Source organism: Oxyura jamaicensis, chromosome 2 (assembly GCF_011077185.1).
Source record: "Oxyura jamaicensis isolate SHBP4307 breed ruddy duck chromosome 2, BPBGC_Ojam_1.0, whole genome shotgun sequence".
NCBI classification, from domain to species: Eukaryota; Metazoa; Chordata; class Aves; order Anseriformes; family Anatidae; genus Oxyura; species Oxyura jamaicensis.
The window spans coordinates 37,533,708-37,546,130 of NC_048894.1; the positions used below are offsets into that span (position 1 = coordinate 37,533,708).

A 12,423-nucleotide genomic window follows, 5' to 3' on the forward strand; every position below is an offset into this window, starting at 1 on the left:
CTAGCATGTCATTTCAGGGGCATTTAAAAGACGGAGGATGAAAACTTCACCTTTTGACCTCCCTTCTATAATCCATACTGGAAGACCAGAGATGTACTGTAATACTGGTGAAGGACATAGCAACATATTACAGATAGCAGAAACATTAGAAAATGCACCGTAAGGACAACTGAACCAGCCTGGTACAGATAGCTCAGAGAAGGATTTATTTGCTTTGGCTCAGCTAAGCCAGCATGCTTAAGCATAAACTTACTAAGTGCAGGTCAGAGCTGAGAGGTTTTAGTGATGTTGCCTCCAAGACAAGAAGTGATTCAAAACCCTGGATACTGAGCAATGTTTTTTCAGAAACCCACATGAATGTATGTCTAGAAGCTGGCTCAAGTTAAGTTGTGCCAAAATGAAGATGAAACTAATAAAACCAGGCAGTCTTGTGTTTATTCTGTGTAACTGGGTACCTTTGCACTTATTTCTAGGGTGCTGTGCTGAACCACGTGAGCTAGCTCTTTGCAGAGCTGATATGAGCCCACAGGGCTTATTAGCTGAGGCTCTGTGCTGTGAGAGAGCAGCTAAATTGCTCCTGGACCACAGCTAGCTGTGGAAGCAACCGGCCTACATTTACATAGTGCTGCCCTTAAGCAAAGCAAGTGTGGAATGACCTTAGTTTCTGTACTTTCATAACCTGATGAACTGCCCATCAAAAAAAGAATAGTTTCTATATAAAGATCCACATATCCGAGTTAATATGGAACCAATGTTCCTTTAAATTGCCTCTCATGAAAAGGACTTCCTGTACTACATGTGTTGATTATTTGGTAAACTTTTACATACTTGGAGATCTGAAACTATATCTCTGCTGGCAACTAATGTCAGGTCCTTCAGTCTTAAGAACTGTGATGATGGATTGTTTCCTGTCCCTTATAAACAGATGACATTTAAAAATTCATCAATTTTCTTTCTGCAACAAACCTGGCAAGCTCATAAACATCCTTCACAACCTCTCCTATTAGTGCTTGCCCATGGAGGATTGATATTTCTCCAGAGTTTTAATTCATTATTTGTTATGACACTGTGCTTTAATCCTGGGCTGATACTGACAGGCTCCAGACTCTAAAGATTCTAGAAAAGCAGAAGATCTCAGATGGCAGTATTATTAACTGCTGTCATTTGAACTGCCATTTAACAACACTGTGTTGTCTCCAGTCTGGGACATAATGAACCTTTGCTGTTTGAGACCCTCTGGACTCACTCCATGCTGAACTAAAAACCTCAAAATCAGTCCCATGTCGAATCTGAAGGACAAGAGAGGAGCATTCCAGCAGATACTGTGGTGCCTTTTGAGTGATATTTGAGTGTGTATCTCTTAGAAAAATTATTCATGATCTGCTCTATCAGACAACGGTCACAATTACCAGGAAAAATATTCTTCTGAATGCACTTGCTACTTTGATGCTTTTCTTTCCACATAGTCAAAAGAGGAAAGCAATCAAAATTATTCATAAAGTAAGTAATATTATGACAGGTTACAATATTGCAATATTTAACCAGTATATTACAGCTTTCTGAATCATTGAGCCTTGAAGTGTTTATGTGCACTAGCAGAAAAATACCTCAAAGAAAGAAAAATGTTGAAGAACATTACCTCATTACTAAAGGCACATGCGACAATATTATTTCCTGAAAACGGCCAGTGTATGTGAAAAAGAAACATATGGAAAATATATCGGTGATAATGCTGGAATAGTAATAGCTATGGCAAATATACTTTTTCACCATCAGCTGAGTACTATTCTGCATTTATATTAAGACCAAAGCCACAGGATAGGTTTACAAGATTGGATGTGTCTTCATTTCATTAATGGAAAAATTGAACATGAGGATTTTTTTTTTTTTTTGGAAAGTCTAAGACAAGCTGGTGAAGAATGGCTATAACAGAAGCAAAATCTGCCTCCTGTCTGCCAGTTTTATATACACCAATTTCAACAATTGTCTTTGGAGACATTAAAAGGCATTCCACCTTAGTCATGCTTCAGTGGTGAAGGGAGAGGGGGAAGAAAATTTAAGCTCTTTCTGATGCTCAGCCCTAAGAAAGAGACAAATATCACAGAATGACTTTCCTCTGTTTTCCTGATCAAAAGACTACTTCTAATTTCTACACATAGCACTAAGTAGTAATATTTCAGAACCATCATTCATTTCCATGGTAACATCCCTTGATATTACAAGCAGTTAATTATGCCGTTGCTGTGTGGTACAGTGTGTGTGTTATTTACGGAAATAGATAAACATTTAATGAAAGCATCTTTGAATATATGAACAAAATAAAAACCGCTGTTCTATCCCTGTGGTCTTTCCTCATGCACTATGCAAAGAAAATACAATATTAGCTGAAACCTATAGAAATACAATGTTCTTGGTAAAGAAACGTAACTTTCTATGGCAAAGGAGAACTCTGAGATTTTAATTAAACAAAATTATTTTCTAAAAAGATATATAAAGATACACTTGGTATAACTGGATTTGATATAAATAGACTATAAATTACTAGGGATTCAAAACAGAACAAATGACTTAATGGTTATCCTGATTATATCAGTGCTATAATGCAACGTATCTGTCATGAAGTAACTGTCCTTGACTGTCATCAAGATCCCTCTTGCAAGTGAAAGAACATCCTATTGTTTGATATTCTAATTTATAGTGCAAATTGAATAGTTCTGTGGTGAATGGTCACTGGATATGCAATTTAATAAGCTAGAATTAATATTGTTTTGTTAAAAAGTGACCTGCAAATGTAATGCAGTCAATACAGGAAAAAGAGTATAAATTGAGTAAGTAAGTTTGAAAAAACTGTTTTAAACAGCCATCTAAAAATGTTTTCAATAAGAACTTTATTGAATTTAAAAAGTAGAATTTAGACAGACTAATAATTCTTAAAAATATTGTCTAATTCTCTGTTTAAGGAATTGGTTTTGTAGAGCCCCTCAGGTTTTACATGTATTTTTATAAATAATTTAGGCAATTATTAAATGTATACGCGTTCTTATAGTGCTGGCAGAAAACAGTATATTGCAGAATAACCTGAATTATTAGTCTAAAAAGTCAAATAACAACAAATGAATTTTTACATAATCAAATGAAAGGAACACATATGGAAATAAACACTTCCTAACTATGCCAACAGGATAAAATAGTGTGCTTAGAAAGCTGTGATTCACAAAATTTTAAAGGTCATAGTGGATTACCACCTCATAGTTGCTACCACCGTATCAAAGTGCACTAATGAGATGCTGCACTAAGTATGTTTAAAAAGAGGAATAGTATGTAAAAGTAGACAGATGACCTTCCCTTTGTTAAATGACCACTTTGCTGAGCCTACTGCTAGTACAGCTTATTGTGATCTGATTAATACACTATAAAAAGCATGTGAAAACTCTGAAAAATTGAAAGGAAGACCACAAAAATGATCTGGTGTAAAAAGCAACCCAAAGTAAAGATACTGTTGAGAGATTACTTTATATAGCTAAGAGACATGAGGATTTTCAATCTTGCTATCAAGAAAGTTACAAGAGCCAAAAGCTGGGTCATGAAATCAGAAAAACTCAGCCTTACAGGAAGAAATAATATCCTTAAGTGTCCCAAAGATTACAAGAGGAGAAATATAACTCATTATTATCTGCTCTGTGATCTCTGAAATGAAGTCATTTTCATGGGTAAGAGATACCTGGGGGAGTACCAGACTAGTAGCAATATCGGCCCTTCCTAACCTTTCCTCTGACCCAGAAATGACCAGATATTTTCTGAATTTTATTTTGCTGCCATTCCCTCAAGCCCTGAGAAGTGATGGATACTGGAGATAATCCTTAGCGGGTGCTCTCTGGTGCTATAGAGAATCCATTTTCTTGGGCAGTCTGCTGGCACATGCTGTTCAGATCACCAGGATGAATGCGACTGACAGATTTCAGGTCATACGGGCTAATACCATGGTGGTTCTATTTCTGCCTTCCCATGGGTCATCTGGCAGCTCATTTGGGGACACCTGAACTCTTCAGTTTGCTACAAAAGCAGGAACTGGGAATGTTGGTGCCATCTCAGCACCACAACATTACTCTCACCCTAAATCGAAATCACACACCATACCAGCTACTAGGAGGAAAGTTAACTCTATCCTAGCTGAAACCAGGACCCATGCATAGCTGTTAATCTCTACAGGATTTAAATGCATTAGCCTAACCCAAGTTTACAAAGTTAAGAGCCCATGGTGCTGAAAAGATGTGCAGGAATACTGTGGAGAAGATCAGGCAGTCAGCTAGGAGAAACTAGGCTGGAGGGCTCTGGAAGCAGTGCTGGTACACCCAGTGCATACCCACAGCCAGAGGTGCACAGGGGGTGGTTTTGCCTTGTCCTTTGTGGGTAGTAAACAGCTCCATGCTGCTTCTGGGAGACTACTGGCCCTGAAAGTAGGCCAAGAGAGAAACTTAACTTTTTTTTTTTCTTGATACACTGTTCTTTCCCTCATCATTTCACTAGCAGATCATGCCTTGAACTCGCCTTCAGTCTCATCATTGCCCAGATGCCCCCACAGAAGCAATACACTACACCAGAATAAAGCTGTTGGGCTTAGAGGTTTACATGTGGCTTTTGAAGGCTGTGATTCCAAACTTTCAAATAGCACAGTATTTATAGCTTTTGCTAGGATCGTAAGAGTGGCTACTAAAATTATACGGACACTCACATAAAAGAAAATGAAAATACAAGTACAAAGTGGCCTTCACATCTGATATTTTTGATCTGGTAAATTTAGGTGTCATATATTTAGTTCTACCCACTGAAACACTCAACTTTAAATTATTTTGCTTGGACTGTGATGTTGCAGGCTATAAACAAATCTTAAAATTATTGCAGTTGTGCCCTGATTTCTTAACAACAGTGCTTTCTGCACATAACTAAATATAGTAACTTTTGGACTTTGGTTCAACGCAGTCTGAAAATGCTGCTTTTATCAAAGCCTGGCTAAGTATATTTATACCTGAACTGACTGAAGCTTTTTGTTTACTTTCTCTGATTTGTCTTGGCAACATATAAATCAAATTACAGATTAGAGTCTTCGTTGATTATATTCCTAATATAACTCCTACCTTAATATATTTCTCCTCGTCTAAGCAAAACACTACAAAGTAGTCTGCCTACAGTAGCACATTTTTACATAAAGAAGGTGATCGGCATAGACCGTGCAGGTGTTAGATTTAATGAAAGTATATGAATTTTATATAGCTATCAGTACATACACCAAGTATCATTCTGGGACTATTGAACTGCAAATGGGCTTACAAAACGAGCTGTGAATTCTAGCAAGCCTCTTACAAGAAAATACATCTTAAGAACAAAGACCATCTGTGCTAAAATGCCTCTATTTTTTTCTTAGCATCATCAGTGGCTCTCAAGTTTAAAGGTATGACAGGATGAAGGTATAGTGGCTGGCAGAATCTGATAGAACAACTGGGTACATTAATTCAATTTTCATTGTGACTTCTAAAATAATATGCACTGTACTACATAAATATTATTTTAGTTGTAATACAAACATCAGAAGAGCCTTCGCAAAGATTAGCAGGCTAATAGAGGATACTGCACTTACCAAGGTGTGTGTTCATCATCTTCGCACAATATTTGCACATGGCTTCCAAGTCATTTAGCTGTCCTTGTAGAAATGAAATTTGGGCCTCCAATTCCTCCTCCTACAATTAAAACATTATTAGCATTTTTAAACAAACAAACACCTTTTGATGATACACAGTAAAACTGGTAAGCTAATCCTTGACATATTTAGATGTCTTCTAATTTTAATTATTTGTTCTTCAGCAAATTTTGGAAATAAAGAGAATCACCTTCCAGATGTATTTACTAAAAGACTTTAAAATTATTTTGTTATTTCATGGAAATAGGGTTTGGTCTTAACGTTTCAGTTTTTATTAATACTATCCTTTTTTCATTTAAAGAATCTAAGAAAAAACTGCCTACTTTCTGCTACATTATCTACGAAAGGTTAAGAGTTCTTATTTCTTTTCCAGAAACACAGTACAACAGCAATAGTTGAAAAAAAATGTCAAGGAGAAAAATACACACTTCTGGCAGAGTAATTTTTACAGCAATTTGTTTGACACTTCAGTAAAATTCCTTTTTATTTTAAGGTGTACATTTAATAAGACCTAATGCCACACCTCAAGGGTGCAATACTATTATAAATTTTGGCATATTTATTTGTCACACATCATGCTCTACCTGTATTAAAAACATGCACTTCCATGCCACGGCAATTGCAATTACACAAAACTTCTTATACATTGTTTAGGTGAAAACTATTTGCAGCTCACATACTGTAAAAGAATTACTTTGAATTATCAATTCGTTTAATAAAGATATATCAAGTGTAATTTAAAATACAAATTTTAAAAACAGATTTTAAGGCCTAATTTTAAGCCACATGACCTGCTTATGCAATGGAAACTGCCTCAATGAAGATTTTCTCTTTCAACGCCTTTGTTTGCTATTTACAATTGCATCCAGTCTTCACTTAATGACCATACGGCAGAGAAAGTAATTGCTTTTTAAGTAAAAATCCTTCAAAGCTTAAACACATAGAGTATCAAGCAATTTTATTTTGTTTTATTTAAGAATGCAATTGAATTCAAAAAGATAAAGGCAAAGCAACTTTTCAGCATGCTGATTTTCTTAGGACTTTCAGTCTTATCATACCCTTGTTTCATGGGGATTGCTGAACGTAAGTGTGAATTACATTTCAAATGAAAAACTTCCCAAACTGATCAGCCTGAATCAATCTTGATTTAAACATACAAGTGATCTTAATCTTCATCACAAACTGAGACACAGAGGCAAGAACAGGAAACTTAGCACTAATACAACATATATCCAAAAGCAATAGTAGCATTTTGCAAGATCCAGCAATATCACTTTCTCCTTATGCACTTTTTTCCTTGCACCTATAACCTACAGACATTAAGTATTTTTTTCTTTACTATTTCATTATGTTAATAAACCCTCACCTTATTCTACCCACCCTCATGCTTTTGTCAATTTAAGCCTCAAAGGGACTGATTTGATATTGGCAATTTATGGATTCTGAAAGATTAACCTCATTTACCAGATTAACCTCATAACCAGATTAAGCCTGCAGTTCTGTCACAGCCCATACAAGCTCTTCAAGCAATGTCCCTGCAGAAGACCTCTTCCTACTACATACAGAATTCTAACAACTGGAAGAAATAATCTACCAAAAATTTTAAATTGCCAGTTCACTACAAATCTAGCTATAAGTTGGGGAAAGGAAAAAGTATTTGAGCATTTTAATATAAAAAAAATCTATTTCCTAAAAACATTAGTCAGTAATAGAAAACCACTATCTCCTACAACTGAATAAAAAAAATTAATTTCACATAATTTAAATTTCCATGTTTCCCACACTATTTTTTCTTACTCAAGGATCACAACAGCAGTAAATTGATTTTAAAATGTTTTTGGACAGCTCTATCCACTTGAGCAGATTACAAAACTAACCTTTTCAACTGTACAAGAGTACCCCTTCCTTTGGCATGGGAGACTGGTGCTGAGTACACCACTCCTTCAGCTCATTTGGAATCTAGCATGGGCTGCAGAAGTGTTCAGCATACCCAGTGCTTACAAAGGAAGGCACTGTGGCCAGGAACTCACAGACAGTGCAAGAGGTTTCTTGCCAAGTGGGAAATCTTGCAAAAGGCTGAGTGAATGCACTTTGAGCTTCTTATTTATCTGGTACCCTCAGGAAAGGCACCAAGGAGTGCTGCCAGCAGGATGAGCAAATAAGCAAAGCAGTTAACTTGGCATTTGACACACAAGAGACCCACATGTACTGTTTGCATAAGAACACAACACCCAAATGGTGGTGACATGCTAGAAGACATAACTCCTTCCCTTGCTGGGCCAGGCACCTGCAGTGCTGTGTCAACCTCTGTGCATATGGAGCCCTGAGGGTGAGCACCCTTTCGGGAGGTTTGCTCTGCTAGAGTTGCTGCAGCAGGTGAGGAGCAGCTAGTGTGTTTTATTGTGTCGGGGATGACAAAGAGGAGGCTGACAAGATCTTTCAAGGTGCAGAAGTTTATGCCACTGATGGGGAAGGTGCAACCGAGGCTTGACAGAATGGGAAGAAGACATGCACTCCTAAGGGAATGGAAACTTGAGGCTTGTGACTTCTGGCAGCAGGGAGGCTGGCCAATGGTGGAGGGCCCAGGCAGCAGAGGGGACGAACAAGCTCCCTCAGAGGAAGAATCCAGGTTGGACACCATATTAGAGAGCTACCAAGACAACGTGATCAGTGGCAGTGAGTGGTTGGTGACTCTCTTTGGGTATGCCGGCCAGACCCATTGCCTAGGAGGGTTTGTTGCTTGCCTGGAGCCTCAATTTGTGGTGTTGCAGAAAGATTATTTGGGGTAACCTAATGTTCTGATTTCTTTCTGCTTTTTCATGCAGACACCAATTAGGTGGTGATATGAAACCATTTTACCTCAAAAGTGACTGTCGGGCTCTTGAGCAAGGGTGAATGGGACAGGAATCCTTGTACAGTTTCTCTTTAATCCTGTGGCAAAAGGGAAAAGCCTGGCTAGCAGGAGGTGTATCCAACAGACCACACACATGGCGACATATTTGGCGGTACTAGCAGGGCTTCACCTACTTTGATTATGACACCTCATTTGATGAGGAAGGACAATTTAAAAAGAAAATAGATGCACCTGGCAAAGACAGGGAAGAACATCTTTGTTAACAGGCTTGCTAATCCAGTGCAAAGGGCTAAAAGTTTCATTTGCCATAGAACAGGGACCTAATCCAGAAATACATGAAGAAGCAGCACTTACGGAGAAGGTATTCAGAAGGCTCACTTGGCTGAGCAAGGAGTTTAATGAGCTAAAATGATAAAAGCATATATTGAAATGGAAATTGTGGAAATTGAAAGCCCATGTGTGGAAACAATGTCAGGAAACAAAGGACAAGCACAGAAGCATTGCTTGGACACAGGAACAACACTAGGAAGGACAAAGTCCAGCTGGAGCTAAAATTAATGTGGGACATTAAAGGGTGACAAGAAGGAATTTTACAAGTATGATAGCAGCAAAAGGAGGTTCAAAGAAGATGTCCATCTATTGCCTATTATAACAAAATGCTAGATGATATGGAAAAGTCTGCAGCAATACCATTTTTGCCTATAGCTTTTCAGGCAAAGTCTGCTGCTAGACCTCTGCATGTACAGCTCGGGAAGGAGAGGTATGGCTATGAGTGGGGGAGCAATAAGTTGGTGAATACCCGAAGAAGCCAAACATGTTAAAATATATGCAATCAAATGAGATACACACATGGGTGCTGAGAGGGCTGATGATGTGATTGTAACACACCACTTGCTATCATCCATGAAGAATCATTGCTATTACAGGACAACCTTGGTGATTGGAGAAAGGTTAATTTTACATTCATATTAAAGAAAAGTGAGAAGGAGAATCTAAGAAACTGCCTCACCTTAGTCCTGGAATTCGTGGAGCATGTCCTCTTGGAAACAATTTCCAACACGCAAAGGACAAGACAATAATCAAGAGAAGTCAACAAGGATTTACCAAGTGCAAATCACACTTGACCTGCTTTGATGAAATGACTGGTCATGCAGATGAAGGGAGAAAAGTGGATGCAATATACTTTGACTTCATTTAGGCTTTTGGCACATTTCCAAAAGTTTCATCATTTACAACGTGAGGAAGAATGGACTGAACAAAAACATTGTAGATGGGCTGAAAATTGGTCAACCCCACTCCTCCCCAAGCTCAAATGGTTGAGTCAATGGCATTGCATCCAGCTAGTGGTTGGAAATGAGCACAGGAACTCATGGACTGCTATGGAGATACTGATTAGTATCTTCAGCAACAGCTCATATGGGGGGACATAATGTATACTCAGTAGATTTTCAGGTGATGCAAAACTGGGAGGCGTCAGAACTGCAATTTAGAAAGACCACGAGACACTGGAGGCCTAAGCAAAAGAAACTTTTTTTAGGTTTCTGTTTAAAAAACTTAAAGAAGTGCAAAATTCTGCACCTGGGGAGAAAAAAAGCAACTCAGCAGTATAGACAGGAAAGGAACTAGCTATGTTTCAGGCCTGTTGAAAAGGCTACATAGGCTACAGTGGCTGCTGGGTTGAATGTGAACTAACAAAGCACTACCCTCACAAGTTGTGCAAATAGTGCTCAGGGCTGCCTAAGGAGGAATGTGTGGTCAACAGATACAGGAAAATCATTATCCACCTCTATTCAGTGCTCTTGAGGCCTTTCCTTGAGTAATATTTTAGGCCATCAGCTCAAGGACACTGGAGAAACTGGAGTAGGTCCAGTGCAGGGCTCCTGTGATGGTTACAGGTCTGGAGGACAGGCTGAGGGAGCTGGGCTTGCTTACTTTGGCAAACAGGAGGTTAAGGTGAATACTGGGAACCTGCAACTACAAGGAGTTACAATGATGATGTAATCAAATTCTAGGCAGTGGCAGAAGATACAGAAAGCCAAAAATTGCCTCTTAGAAGGTTCAAATTGGTCATTAGGAAAATGTTTTTCTTTAGGAGAGCAGTGCAGCAATGGAAGAGGTTACTCAAAGAAGTGGTAGAGTTTCTATTCAAAGCCACTGACCTGATCCAACGTTAGTGATTGTCCTGCTCCAAATAGCAGTTTGAGCAGAAGTCACTTCTAATCAACATTTCCAAATCTAATCTATTTACGGGATCTTTCTAAAATTGCTCTGCAATTTATGAATGTTTTACAGCTTTGTAAAGGTAAGCAGCAAAACCAAAAAGCCCCTCAGAAAAAAGAACCCAGTTTTTTCAATATTCTAAAGTCAAATTCTTTAGCAATAGTAAATGAAACAACTGATTTATAACTGATATTGTGCAGATAGTAGATTCCTGTCCAGACAGTATTCCCTGCTCCATTCTGTAAATGCCAGCTTTTGTGCTTCACTGTGCTGAAACAGTGAGTTCCCGGGATACCATTTTTATTTTGCAGCACTGATGATTTGATCCCTCCTATGCATGAGCAGAGACTTACAAACTCTTTGAACTGACCAAACATAAGTTAAAAGAAAAGCATTATGATCCTTCCTTCCTTGAGAAACCGACCTTCCAGCTGAACGGACAGACGCAGTACCACAAACACGTGAGCAGTGATTCAGACTCATTCTGCCATAGCTCTTAAAGGTTAACCAGCTGACCACAAAATAAAAAACAATCAATCATCTAAATAACTAATCAAAACAAAAAAGCATTGCCAAATTATTGAGCAACATGTGCTACAAAGCATATAAGCTCACAATTTTCTAATATTGCAAGCTGTATTATAAGGAAGAAAACCAAATCAAGCAGCAAGTCAAACAAAAGAATCACGGCATGAAACATGCAAGACCAAGTTGTGCACATTTAATGATGTTATTTTTCAGTAAAACATCTTAACACTATTTTCTGAAAATTTAGTCCCAGGGTCCTTAAAAAACGTTTCCACACCTTCAACATTCCTGATGATTTAGAGCCTTACAGATGATCCATAACAAATTTAATGTGAGAATGAAAAGCAAGTAGGTTATTTGTGATGCCACATTGATTTATACTTCACTAACAATACAAGGTATGCTAGTATTTATGTCTCTAGTCAAAGCAAGAATCTATTTGAGTACCTCCATATCCACATCTCCAACTATTTTCATTGTTGTGGTAAGACTGAATCTGCAAAAAAAGTGATTTACGTATATGTTTCTCATACTTTCCTTCCTTCTTATCTGTATCCAGAACTTTGATAACATTGTTGTATCTCCTTTTCCTTTTGCCACGAAGACTGATTCTTTTATGATTAATGATTTGCCATATCTTTGCTATTTTTTAAAAAATCTATACAGTTCTGGTGCTCTCCATTTGTCCAAAGCTTGCTCTTCCCTTTTTTATTACCTTTTCTTTCATCTATCTTCTCACCTTTACAAAGACAGCTCAGGAAATACATTTTTTATATCCTTCCTTTTCTCCCGAGTCAAGTAGACACATAATGAGATCAGTGATGGTTCTACCATACTCTGTTTTTCATCAAATTTTACTGTTTCAGAAAAACAGCTATGACTAACTGAAAGTGGTCAGCACCTTCAAGAACAGATTACAGCAAGTTTTACAGTTTTGACATTGTAATCCTATCCTTTTACAGCTCATCACTTTACAAGCTGCAATAAGGTTTCCAAAAATGATTAAGGCCACTGGAATTTAGCATCCTACACAAGCCAAGGTCTGAAGAAAAATAGTTTGGGCAGAAGAAACTCTTCCTCAACCTTGTTTTTATCAGTTTAAGCAACTTTCTCCCAAATACGTGAT

The 12,423-nt window shown here is 37.8% G+C and overlaps 1 protein-coding gene across 8 annotated transcripts in view; it reads right to left on the reverse strand.

Moving 5' to 3' along the window:
* TBC1D5 (TBC1 domain family member 5) overlaps positions 1–12,423 on the reverse strand; it is a 319,441-nt gene that overhangs the window by 21,208 nt on the left and 285,810 nt on the right. For 6 of the 8 annotated variants that reach the window (XM_035319861.1, XM_035319856.1, XM_035319862.1 and 3 more), the window contains 2 exons: positions 9,559–9,588; positions 5,636–5,735 (listed from right to left, as the gene is read on the reverse strand). In XM_035319861.1, coding sequence (XP_035175752.1) covers positions 5,636–5,735; positions 9,559–9,588 — 130 coding nt within the window. The remainder of the gene's footprint in view (positions 1–5,635; positions 5,736–9,558; positions 9,589–12,423) is intronic. The other 2 variants (XM_035319863.1, XM_035319857.1) reach the window with 1 other exon arrangement.